The 13,016-nt window shown below is 38.2% G+C and overlaps 3 protein-coding genes across 3 annotated transcripts; all 3 read right to left on the bottom strand.

Moving 5' to 3' along the window:
* Positions 1-646: 646 nt before the first annotated feature.
* On the bottom strand, positions 647-1,930 carry LOC144659207 (uncharacterized). The gene is made up of 2 exons (XM_078519642.1): positions 1,760-1,930; positions 647-1,232 (listed from the first exon to the last, which is right to left on the bottom strand). The coding sequence occupies exons 1-2, from the start codon at positions 1,894-1,896 to the stop codon at positions 647-649; spliced, it is 723 nt and encodes a 240-aa protein (XP_078375768.1). The 5' UTR covers positions 1,897-1,930.
* A 4,152-nt stretch (positions 1,931-6,082) lies between these two features.
* Positions 6,083-8,154, bottom strand: LOC144659781 (guanylate-binding protein 7-like). The gene has a single exon (XM_078520284.1). The coding sequence runs from the start codon at positions 8,042-8,044 to the stop codon at positions 6,473-6,475; it is 1,572 nt and encodes a 523-aa protein (XP_078376410.1). The 5' UTR covers positions 8,045-8,154; the 3' UTR covers positions 6,083-6,472.
* A 1,653-nt stretch (positions 8,155-9,807) lies between these two features.
* On the bottom strand, positions 9,808-11,918 carry LOC144659857 (uncharacterized). Its single transcript, XM_078520380.1, has 2 exons — positions 10,385-11,918; positions 9,808-10,338 (listed from the first exon to the last, which is right to left on the bottom strand). Exons 1-2 carry the CDS (start codon positions 11,791-11,793, stop codon positions 10,041-10,043), a joined length of 1,707 nt encoding a protein of 568 aa, XP_078376506.1. The 5' UTR covers positions 11,794-11,918; the 3' UTR covers positions 9,808-10,040.
* Between the last annotated feature and the right edge of the window lie 1,098 nt (positions 11,919-13,016).

The following is a 13,016-nucleotide window of genomic DNA, read 5'->3' on the forward strand; positions in this document are numbered from 1 at the left end:
CTATCTTGTCAAGGCAAATGGATATGTCGTCGCACTGGCTACAGGAAATTTGATGTTCATGTCCACATTGTTCTTTTAGGTCTGAATCACTGGCATCACTAAGTGCGAACTTTAGACAATGATCGGGACATCCGCTGTCATCTTGCTGGCAATGATTGCGATATTCGGTTTTGAAATAGCGTTTACCAGCTTGGATAGACTTCTTCATTTCTTCTGCCCAACTCTTTTCTTCACCCATCCGTTGAAGATCATCAACTATTTTACAAATTCTTTCAAAACCGGCCGACCCTTCAGCAGCAGTATTGTCAAGACCACACAACGACCTTTGTTGGGAGGCTTCCCGCACTTCAAGAATGCGAAACAACGTCGCACGGCTAAGAGGTACAACCTTTTCTTCTTCACAGAACATTAGATACTGGCTTATCATGGTTGAACGAGTAACTGTCCGAACCACATTTGGCATGGTTATTTCTTCACCGTTGTCCAACTTCAGTTTTCGGGTTCCAAACGCGACATCTTGATAAAAGTACGATCGATTAATAAAATCAACGAAATGGTCTACAAGATTTGTATCCAGGCGAACGCGATGTGATGACGGCTTCTCAACGATTAAACCAGGTCCACATTCTCGAGCATGAGCTCTTGCTCACTTTATTTTCCAAGTAGTTATGCTTTCGTAAGGTTCATGCAGCTTTTGCAGTTTTGTCATTGAATAACGGTAAGCATAAATACTAAGGATTTGTGTTTTTAAGTTTTTTGTTGGTGCATTTTTGTATGCTTGCATAAGAGCCACCAAGTCACCGGAAACATGTTCGGTTTCTTCATCTGATAACTGGACACATGACTGCAAAATTTTGTCTCCAGCGTTTGGTGCGATTATTTCACATACAATGCTGCATCCTTCCATTGCTTTTTCAATGCATATTTGTTTTTCACTCTCTGTCGCTTCATCCCAAGTAGATTTCAACTGAAACGTCAAAGGACTAACTTTTCCGACATTTGTTTTCTCTGATAAAGTGGCCATTGCTTCATTATATGAGGCAATCAAAGACTCTACCTTTTCTGTCCGTTCTTCCTCTTCTTGGGAGTCTTCATTATCATCTTCCGTCCATTGCTCGGGCATCCACTCCACCTGTTTTTCGATCTCAGATTTTAGAAGTCTAGACGTCACTGGTGTACATTCCAAGCTTGTTGTGCTTTTTAAATTTATTGCTGCCATCTGTTTGGCAAATCTACAAAATAAACAAGATATAAAGGTATTTGCACCGAGACTGAGTGAACTGTTTACACCTGATTGAAGAAACGTTGACCCATGAAAGCAAAAACCATAAACAATGCAACCCAAACGTTTACTAGAAAATGTATCTGTTACTTTATAATAAGACAGGTTGAATAGCTAAATGAAATATCACTTAGCTTACCAATTATACTTACCCAGAATCCCATTAGGCCTTATCGTTCGTGGCTTACCCATTTCACAGGGTCAATGTTTCTTCAATTTCCTGTATACATTATGCCTTTATTTAATACATTTATCTGTTACATTCTGTCCTTCATCTTTGATATAGATATATAAAAACGTGAGCCATGTAAAATATTATTCGTGTAATTAAGGACAGTTTTCTTGAAAAGTGAGGAATGTGTTAGGATGTGTTAATCCTAGTAGGTATTTTTTTGGTACAACAAACTTTCTTCTATAACTGGCTCAATTGATGAAAAATATGCAACATATAACAGCAAACAGTTTTTGTCTGCAAACCTCAAATCCTGGTTTTCTGTCTTTTCTTTATCCTTTTCGTAGCATGGCGGCTCCATCAATCCGAAATGTTCTTCGGATTTTTTCTTTTGTTTCTTCAGACAGGAAGTACAAATCGCTGGGCAAATAAACGAAAACATGTTAGTTATAGATATCGTTAAACATTTGGCCTTGTTAACAAATAATTTTAAGGAAACGGTCCTGAAAAGTCTTTATACTTTATTAGGTACATCCAAACTCAGATGTGACTGCCGTTATCATTTTTATTAATATGCCTTCTCTAAGTTAAAAAAGGACTGGGCACGAATTTAAAAATATGAGAAGTATCCCATTACTAGAACAACACATTTACGCTGCTGCGTAGGAACAAACTAATGGGAAACACTTAACATAGCAGCACAACTTTCTGGAAACAGTCATCTTCATTTCAGCGAGGATTGATATTTATAATAATTTGAGAGTTTGAAATATTTATAAATGTCGTTCTCTTACCTGAACCAATTGGAACAGATACCCCAAAAATAGTTTGAATGTTTTTAGACATCTGCACGTTTACCACATCTCTGTTCTTGAGTTTTTTCCTTGCTCCTGAATGGAGAGGGTATTGGCATGTCCTTAAAGGACGCCAATTACGTCCCAGATTGTATCTGTGTTTTGGGCAAATCGAATAGCACTCCTGCTGGTGTGTTGACAAGTCGAATTTGCCAGCTCTCATAAGTATGAGATCGTGTTCTTCGACATTTCCTATTAGTTTGGAAAGATAGCAACTCCTCAAGTGACTGTCTATGTCATCTTTGCACTCCAGTAAGTTTTTCACGGCAAACAAACAACCGCGGAAATCACCACAACTAGATTTTCGCAACTCCGCGAAAGAACATTTCGCCTCCATTGCAAGTTGTCGATTTCACCTTTGAATTACACTCACAAGGAAACTGGGAACGAAAACACCTGTTGTAAACACAAGATGGCCGCAGGATTTTACAATCTCCGACTCGCCGTTTACAACGTTTATATGTGGTAACACAGTCCCAAATATGTCCCTGCAAACGTTTTAAGAGGATTTTGTTCGATCAAGAGTGGCTTTGAGCAAAACTACAGTCAGCGATGCAAAGAACATCCACGCTTCTTTTATACATATGTTGCGATGTGACAGTCACGCTACTAAGATGCATCTGGTTCGCCGGGAACGTGTACAAACTTACAGCTGGAGGAAAAAGCTATTAATTCGGAGGATACTTTGAATTCAGAGATGACTGTAAAGGCTGGAACAGACATTCTAAAGCCAGGTAAGAGAGCTTAAGGGGTTATAGTATGCGAATTTATCAGAAGAATTTGTAAAGACGAAGATGTTCGTTACCTATAAATTTTGAAAATTTCCTGAATTTTAAGCGGTTGTCAGCTTTGCAGACTTGGTGTGCTGACAAATTTTATTCTTGTTTTCAAGAAAAGGTCATTTATAGATTCTGTTCATGTAATTAAGTAGTCTCAAGCAGGTGCCACATTTTTAAAATTTGCCTTCAAAGTTGGGCTATTTCCGTGTTTCGTTCAAAGCTGGATTAGGCGGGTCGGAAATCTTGTTTTGGCCTATGAAGAAACAAGAATGAATCATAATTGAAACATTGCTAAATAAACTACAATGATGAGTATATAGTTTACAAAAAGAACTGGATCTTTTTAGCGAATATTTATTTTTTGAGAGCAATTGCAATATGTGCTATTTTAACCGTTTCGGAAGGCGGGTAATTGCTCTGGATCGGACCAAACTTCGATAAATCCGAAAAAACACAAATTAGAATTTTTAATCAAATGAGACCCATTTTAAAGATTAACTAGGTAAAGGCTTTAAAATCGCAGCAAATGAGACAATTCGAATTCTTAAATCAAAATCGTTGGTCGGAAATAAGCCAGACGGCCTCTTAAGACTGGTAAGGTAGTGTATGGAATGGTGATTTCACGACTATACCGCCACGTAATTTATTTCAAGCATATCAAGATATATCTATCAAAAGTACAGAACCCCGGTAACTCGACCTCTGAAGATAAACGAAAATAAATTCGAGTTAGCAGGGTTTCGAGTTATCGGGGTCGATTGAATAAGACTGAAAAATGGGTTCAAATCCAAGGGAAATGGAAGTTTGTTCGAGTTAGCGGGGTTGTTCGAGTTATCCGAGTTCGAGTTACCGATAACACGATATTAGAAAGCAGGCAGCAATCGGGCACCGTATATCTTTTCCTTAGCAGAGAAAGAGTTTTTGTTTGTAGATCTGAACGGCAAACGCTGTCGTTTTCTTACCATATTCTACGAACAGCATTAAGACAAAAAAAGGCGCTCAGAGATGAAAGGCAAAATAAAGCTTGGCCAAGGGATTTAATTTCGTGTTGACCAGTTGTAATTTGGAATAAATATAGCTTTAAAAATAGATTCAACTAAGGAGAGATCAAGTTATAAAATATGGGTTTGTCTCTTTTCGCAGGTGACACAATCAACGAAAATATCATGCAAAAATTCATATCTAAGATTACCGTAGGCGGTAAAAAAAAACCGGTCATTTAGAAACAATTCGGTTGGCCACTTGAACACACAACCTCAACTACGGAATTTAAATTGCTAATATTTCTTCTTTTTTTATTGATAACAACACAAAAGGACATAACATACAAACTGATAATAGGATTACTTACACTAATAAAATACAATTTACGCTTACACAATAATGCTTTACGTTGAAGAAAACACTACACGTAACATTGATTGTGCAAAAAAATAAAAAACTATTTGAAAGATATACACTACATTACACATTACGATATTACTCACTAACATACACTTCAATATGCTATTTACAAGCAGTTCTCATTGTTAGATATTACTCAGTTATTTCTACTTAAAAGTTTTATTCTCGATAAGTTAAAGCTTAGAGTACTTAAGAAAGATAAAATCAGATGCACGTTTCCTTTTCGTAAACGGTCAATGCTATTTTAGCGACACTTAGAATTTTTTGCACTGTCATAAAGCATTGAGACTAAAAAGACACTCAGAGATGAAAAGCATGCATAAGCTGGACCATAAGTTTCAATTTAAATTTAATGTTAAACAGTGGTGATTTTAAATAAATATAACTTGAAATTGAAAACCAAATTAAGTACCACGCAAAAATTTTTATAAAAGATAGAGGTGACTTAAAACAAACCGTTAGTCAAAAAACAATTTTGCTTGGCCATTTTTACTCGTGAATGTAATGAAACGAGTATTGTTATGGTTATGGAAAGTGATATGCAAATTTTCCGTCGGTCGGTCGGTCGGTCGATGGGCTGTTAACTTTAATTTATGAATAATAATTTATGCATTAAATTATAAATTAATTTTCCTTGTTTTTTTGAAACTTTTTGTTTCACACTTCTGAGGTTTGAACCGGCGACTCGTAACAACAACTATGTTTTTGAAGACCAAACCCCTAACCGCTTGACAACTTCGGCGTACTAATCATTTGGGTTGAAAGTTAGCATATAGGTTTATTTGTGTTGTTGTTAGTACGATGACTGATACCGTAGGTTCAAAGTTAAATGGCTTGTATGTAAAGCTTCTTCGAATGGCTCGATTTATAGCTCTTAAGAGTTTCACATGACAAATAAAAGAAATAATCTTAGAGAAAATATGAAAATCTTCGAAAAACTGAACTGACATTCCGTGTTTTGATCGAATTTTTAGATTTTCCAGGCACGAACTGTGGACTGCGACTGTGTTGGGTATAAAAAGGTTGATTTCAGGACAATTGTATGAATAAAGTCCAATTTTAGCAGTCTCTGAATGTTTTATAGTTCCAAGCGTATTGTATGATAATCGATAGTCATGATACGTAAAAAATTTATCGTAAAAAAGCTCGCCAAACTGACGAATTTTGTTGCCTTTTAAAAATATACTGTATAGTACTTGATTTGCATCTCTAATAGATTCATAAAAAACGGAGAAAGAAAAAAAAGACGTCGTATAAAATTGTAAAATAGATTGTCGTAAAAAAAAAAAATTAATCGTCCCTGCTGAGAATCGAACCCGGGCCGCTGGACTGGAGGGCCAACGCATTGCCACTATACACGCGTTAGCAAGCTTGCACTTTATGGTAGAAATTAGTGTTATATAACAAAGGCTTTTGAATGGATTACCCGCGTCCGCTGTAAACACAAAGAACCAACGTGATCATATCTCCCTTCAAACAACTTCTATACTAACATGCCACTCACAAAAAGACAGAATCATTTCATAGCTCTACACCATACATTTAGTATTCTCATTCACGAGTGGGCTAACAAAGCGCCTTTGTTTTTTTTTTCTATAAGGCTTTACATAAAGTAAACACTAAAACGAAAAGAGACATCAAAAAAGTAAATAAAAGTTAATTTAAAGACGAAAGGAAAAGTTACAAGTATCAAGTTTAAAGATGAACATACTTTTATTATGTGATTACCAGCATTTTTCTTACGAAATCGGCCTAAAATATAGAGAAACCAAAGCTATCCAGTCTTTTCTCGACAATCCAGACTTAACCAACGAATACACCTACTAGTTACAAATACGAGTCAAAATAACAACTTGCAAATAACTAAAGTAGTACCGAAGGAAAAATTTAGTTTATAATCAAGGGAAGCACCAATTCATATCTAGATCGCTAGAATTATAAATCAACAATGCGTATGCCTGTAGGTTAGTCGGCTATATGCCTACGCCGACTTCAAGTTTTTGTTGCGAGCAACGCTAATCATCTGACGTAACGTGTCGTATTGCACCCTCAGGTAGCCATCCTTGCCCCTTATCACAGCCCATGGATACAGCATCTCGACTTCCTGTGCTATCACTCCGCAGCTCTCCCCTGTCAGTCCAAAGGATTTCTTCGCGTCTTCATTCCATTCCCAGCAGACTCCTCTGAGGCCAATATCGTCGAACTCAGAGCGAGGTAGAATTGTAACATTGGTTTTGAGATCTTCATCACTAAACATGTACCCACCAATTACAAAAGCGCCAAGATATTTTGCATACGACTTAACAGTCTCCCACGTACTATTCTCTTCTTCTCTTCTTTTCTTTTCTTCTTCTTCCTTTCTTCTTCTCTCTTCTTCTTGTCTTCTTCTCTCTTCTTCTTGTCTTCTTCTTTCTTCTTCTTGTCTCCTTTTTTCTTCCTCTTCTTGTTCGCTTTTCTCGTTAAATGTGTCGTTTAAATCTTCCCTTGCAGTGGCAATCTCGTTTTCTAGAACACATTCCTTCTTAAATTCATCCAATGCTTCGACCATTTTCTGTCCTATTCCCCTCGACGTCTCCATCAAGACTGGCTTTATGTGCTTTTCGTAACTTCGTCTGCAAATGTCTCTTTCTATAGTTGCATAAACATCCCCGAAATCTTTCCACTGGCCATCGGCATTCATAGCTTCCACAACCTTTTCAGCGAGCTGTACAAGTGCCGTACCATCGATGGAACTCCCTTCGAAACTTCTTTTCTCCTGAGAATTCATTAGCCTATCTGCTAAACTCTCAAATGCTTTCCAGTCAGGCTTGCTCAATTTCATCACATCTTTGAGTAGCTTGCCATTAACAGTTGGAATATGGCTGACTTCAATGCTATCCTTTGGAAAGTACTTTTGGATGATTTGACCTTTTTCTTGTGTTTTGAAGATTTCATCACGAATATAATCATCCGAGGGAATATCCAGTTCAGTTCTTATGGCAATTCGAAGTTTGGGAAAATTTTCCAGTATATTTTTATTTTTAAACACCAGGTCGCTCAAGCGTGCTATGCGATAAAGAAAGCCAATGTCACCATTTCCCACGATGTGTAATGCAAAGACATTCAATGAGGAAGACATCATGGCAGTGAACATACTGAGACGGTCCGTTACGGTATCATCACCTAAATTAGTGCCTTCCACGTCTAGTAACAAAATGCTTCCGTCTTCGTTCTGGGGTTGAATAATGTGCGCCCAAACATTGCGGGTAACTGGTTCGAATGAATCACCGGTCTTGAAAATCTCTTCCACTGAATTTTCGCTCCTTCCGCTCAAAATGTGGCTGATTAAGTTTAAGGTTGTAGATTTTCCAACTCTTGCATTTCCAACCGCGGCAATAACTCGAATAGGTCCCTGGAGCTGTGATATTTCCTCTAGAACATCTGGGTTCAAGGTGTACGACGTTTTGTTATCGACAGACTCGAGTAGAATCTTTGCTTCACTGCCTTCAGCTACAGGAATAAAGTACACGACGAACAAAAACGTTCCAAGAGCGATTAACAATAAACTTTTCATTGTCAAACCTTTTACTCGCTCAAACTAGCTCGTAATGCCGTGCTAGATAGTACAACTGTAGTTTCAACCGCTCAATGATATGATGCTCTGGTAAATGGGAAAAACACCTTTTAATATTCATGATCAGCCTTTTCGAAATGCTGATTTCCATTTACTTCCCTGTGGGGGTTTTATGCTTACCTATTTCATTTTGGAATTAAGTTGAAAATATTTTAAACCATCAGGTATGTTGTGTTTTAAATCCTAATGCCTGCCTCCACTGAATAAATTCCTCACAGACCGGCTTTTTAGCAAACCCGAAACACTTTATTAGGTGCTTTTTGTTTTAAATTTAGGAGTTTCGGTTTCGTTTAAAGAATGACGTCATTGTTATATAATGTCGCCCGCGCCGGTCGCTTGTTTCGAAAGTGTAAAATAAACAATTCCGATCTTTGTTTCTCTTTGAATAGCTGAATAACTAAAAAAAGCTGCATTAAAGTCTTGAAAGAAGGAAGCATTTTTTTTTAAAAAAAAACGTAAAACAGACTGCAGACTTGCAGATTTCTTCTACCGTACGCGGTTAGCATGAATAGCGCTACGATTAGCCCGAGAAACACTCAGGTTAAGACTTTTTTTTACGGTTTTACTGTTTGAACTTTTAAGAGGTGCATGCATACATAATAAAGTATGAGGTGATACGGAAATCTTGCTTACTCCAAAAAACTGTAACTACCAAAATGTGATTTGCTTTCTTCAGAAGCCTAGCCTGTTCAGTGGATTCCTTGAACTTTTCAACTCAAAGAAAACAATTTCAGACAGTAGATGGCAGCGGCCTACCAACGTGTATTATGCGTGGACGAATTTCCGCCTGCTTAGGATGCAATGATTTAACATTTATCGCAGACAGATGTTATGCGAACGGGGGGAGGGGGTGGGGGAGGAGGAGGAGGGGGTTACCCCACAGACAAAAATGATAATGATATTTATGCACATTTCCCAAAGCTCAATGCGCTTCACAAACAGAATAATGGGATGGGAAATGACATCAGCATATCAGGCGCCCATGGTAACATCTATTCGCTCATGTATATGGTCTCACTTCACCCCCATAGATACATGTGAATGGACAGACTACAATACCGGAAACTTTCGTGTCATTCTCTTAACCATGTTAGTGATAAGTGTGTGGGCTCTTTATCTCCCCTGCTGACCATAACGCTGATGATGCAGGAGAAAATCATCGGATTATACCGTTAACATAGTTACATGTACATTCGCGTTGGTCGTTCCTAATTTGAAATTGTTAGCAGTCTATTTGTTCAAACTGCACCTCTCTCTCAACCTCCGTCTTAGATTCTCTTTGAGAATGTTGATTTACCCTAAAAAGATGATAGATCGATGATTTGGCACCCATGTGAGACATCATCAAGGAAAAAGGATAAGACTGATAAGAATAAAACTTTTGCTGTGTACTCGCTTTAGTAACTTACGAGGTGTCATATCTAGGTCTGTTTAGGTTTTCCTTTGTTTTTTCATTCAAATCCGAGGGTAAACAAAGTGATGATGATGACGGTACACAAGAAATTCATGAAAACACAAATCAGTATTCACAATGTAAATATTTACTAGCAAAGTGTTAATCACATATTTTAGATTCAATTTAATCTGGCTAGTCACAAATGCAAGACGTCACTATCTACTGATCTAAGTGAAAAAGAGAAAATAAGAAAATAAAATGAAATAAAATCGGCAACCAGCAGATGCCAAACGCAGGAAACCGTGTATAAGCTAAATTGCATTTGATTTTATTTCAATTCGCTCCAGATTCCTTGAGAAAAAAAGCATTTGTTTCTTAAAAGTTACAGCATTATACGAGGGTTTCGGACCATGCAAGTAAGGCAATTATAAAAAAATTATATAAAGAGCTTCTTAGTACAAAAAAACAATAAGTCAACACATTATTCATTTTAAATTCAAAATCTGCGTAAATAATGATCTCGTTTGAAAAGTTTTTTTTTCACCTTGCTCTGCCACACTTCTTGCCACTTAAATTGCAATTGTTTATAATCTCGTGTAACATGCCATATCGCACCAGCAAGTAGCCGTAGTTTCCTCTGGTAACGGCGCTTGGATACAATTTCTGAACGTCCTGTGCAATAACGCCGCAGTCCTCCCCGGTCAGTCCAAAGGTTTTCTCGGCGATTGCATTCCATTCCCAGCAAACGCCCTCAAGTCCAATTACGTTGTAAGGAGAGTGGGGTACAGTGGTTACGTTTTGCTTCAAATTCTTGTCACTCACATGGCAGCAATCACAGCTGCTCCACCTACTACAGCGCACGATAACATCGCCGAGCCACCCACCACGTCTTCGTCGTCTTACTTAGTTCTTGCTGCAGCAACGCAATGGTTTTCATTTGTTCCTCGTGCAGTGTTTTCAAATTATTTACCTTTATCTCAGCTTCTTCCTTTTCTCTTTTTGCTTTTACTATTTCAACATCTTTGATGGATATGTCATGTTGAAATTTCTTTTCCTGCTCCTTGTTTCTCTGTTCTGCTGCTATTCTCTCGCGCTCAGCTTCCTTTGCCTTTCGTTCCAGCTCCTCCGCTTTCTTCTTCTCTGCAATGATGCGCCTTAGGTCTTCCCGAGCAGCGGCAATCTCACTCTCCAACTCACACTCCATTTTAAACTCCCCCAGAGCGTCTTCCATTTTTGCTTCAATCTCGTCTGCTTTCGTTGACGCAAAAAGCGGTTCAATTAGTTTCACATGGCTTCTCTTGCAAATATTTCTTTCCACCGCATCGTAAACATTAGCAAAGTCTGGCCAGGAGTCTGCATTCATTGTCTCCGCAAGTCTTACGGCCAATTCCACTAATCCTTGGCCATCTATAGGACTTCCTCGCAAAGTCTTTTTTATTGGAAATTCTTTGAATTTGCCGACTAGCTGCTGCATTTCAGTCCAGTAGTCACTTTTGCGTAGTTTCTCGAAATCTTTGAACAGTTGGCGGCTCACCTGCGGAATCTGACTCACTGCGATTCGATTCCTCGGGAAGTGCTTTGCGATTGTTTTTCTCTCCTCTTGCATGGATTCCTGGAAGGAAGGTTCCACTATGGAATCTCTAGTGTGATCCTCGATCGTTCTACCTCCAGGATCTCTTAGTGCGCCACGGATGACAACTTGCAGGCTGGGAAAGTTTTCTAGAGTAATGTTAGGGAAGACAAGATCACTTAGCCGTGACATGTGAAACAAAAAGTGCAAGTTGTTATTCTGAAATACCTCGCGAACAAAAACGTTTAAACCGGACGAAACCAGCGCTGTAAACATGCTGAGGTGAGTCGTGAGAGCGTCGTCACCTAAGTTTGTGCCTTCAACATCAAGTAACACAACGTTTCCTGTTTGCTCTTGAATGATGTGACACCACACGTCACGCGTGACAGCTTCGAGTGTATCGCCCGTCTTGAAAATTTCTTCGACGTAGTTTTGATTCACTCCAGTCCAGATGTGACTGATTACGTTCAGTGTGGTCGATTTTCCAATTCGGGCATCTCCTACGACAGCTATTACTCGTATCGGTCGCTGTAGACGCGATAGCTCTTCCAAAGCATCTTGATTCAACTTGAAGGTTTTCAGCGTGGAGCTGTACTTCATGAGGAGTCGCGCTTGTTTTTCTTGTTTTTCTCGCGGTTCTCCTTGAGCATTAGAAGAAATATAAATAGCCAAAAGCATGGCTACGAGAATGCAAGAGTTTAGCAAACTCATTTTGCTGTGCATTTTGATTCGAAACTCACTGAGCAAAAATGTGTTTAAGTAGAAACCCGTTTTGTGGGAAAACAGATTTTGACACGTCACAAGGTCGGGGTTTTCCCGCTTTCGGTTCTTATTCAATAATAGGGATAAATCCCAACTTCCCATTTTTCACGGAATATTAATAAAGATGTATTTTTCAACAATGACACGAGCATGAGACAAAGAAAAATTCTGAGTCCCCAACGGGAGTCGAACCCATGGCCCCAGATACCGGTGGGCGCCTAACCAACTAAGCTACGAGAGACCGTGGTGAGCTGGGGCGCTGGGCCATTTACAAGGTTGCCCGATATATATTCTATTTTTTTTTTTTACGAAAAAAGAAGGAAATGTACGTAGTGCGTTTCTCATATTAGCAGAACTGAAATCGCTTTCTCCAGATGTGATTATCCATGTTTTGTTAAAAGTTTCATACATTTTATGCCTAGACATGAACTGACATAGAAGCTAGGCTTGTAATCTAGAAAACCTTTTCTCCATTCATTAATTCAGTTGGCGCAAATTTTTTGTGAACAACCAAGTATCCAATAAATTGTAGCTAGATATTGAAATTCAAACAGCTTTGGAGTATTTTATATTTTGCAATGTTTTTAAAATCAAAAGAAGGGAATCCGAAAGTTATACGTTAATTAATTATTATTCCAATTCATTGGTTAATTCAACTTTCTTATATATTATTAGTATATCTTGGTTGTTTTTTTTTAAGATTTTTTTATTGTATATCTTAGGGCCTTTTTTAGATTTTTTTAAATAATTGTAAATAGGAGGGCCACAGGTTTGTTAGCTCTGTGAAGCTATTAAGCGTAACCCTCGATGAACAAAGACATTACTTAAGAATTGTTTTCTTCTGAAATATAGAAAAACAAATTCCCACAGCGAAGACCGGAAGTGAGGTTTCCCGGAAAAAGGGAAAACCCCCTTTACTGATACGTGGCATCAAAACAACCTTTCAATTTCATCTGCTCGTCTTAAAGCTCACAGACACCAAAAGGAAATAATTTTTACCGTATTTTCCCTCCTGGTCTTTCATTGAAAATGATTAACCACCCTTTTATAAAGTCGCATTACCTTTCTTCACAGTGCAAACACTCTCAAATCTCATGGTAAATTAGTCACGCAATTTTGATCGTGACCTGACGGGAGTTTTCCCTTGAAATGACTCATTTCCGGTATTCTGCGATTTGCAGCTT

The sequence above is a fragment of the Oculina patagonica genome, chromosome 7, assembly GCF_052425735.1.
Source record: "Oculina patagonica isolate OP01 chromosome 7, crgOcupat, whole genome shotgun sequence".
Classification (NCBI taxonomy): domain Eukaryota; kingdom Metazoa; phylum Cnidaria; class Anthozoa; order Scleractinia; family Oculinidae; genus Oculina; species Oculina patagonica.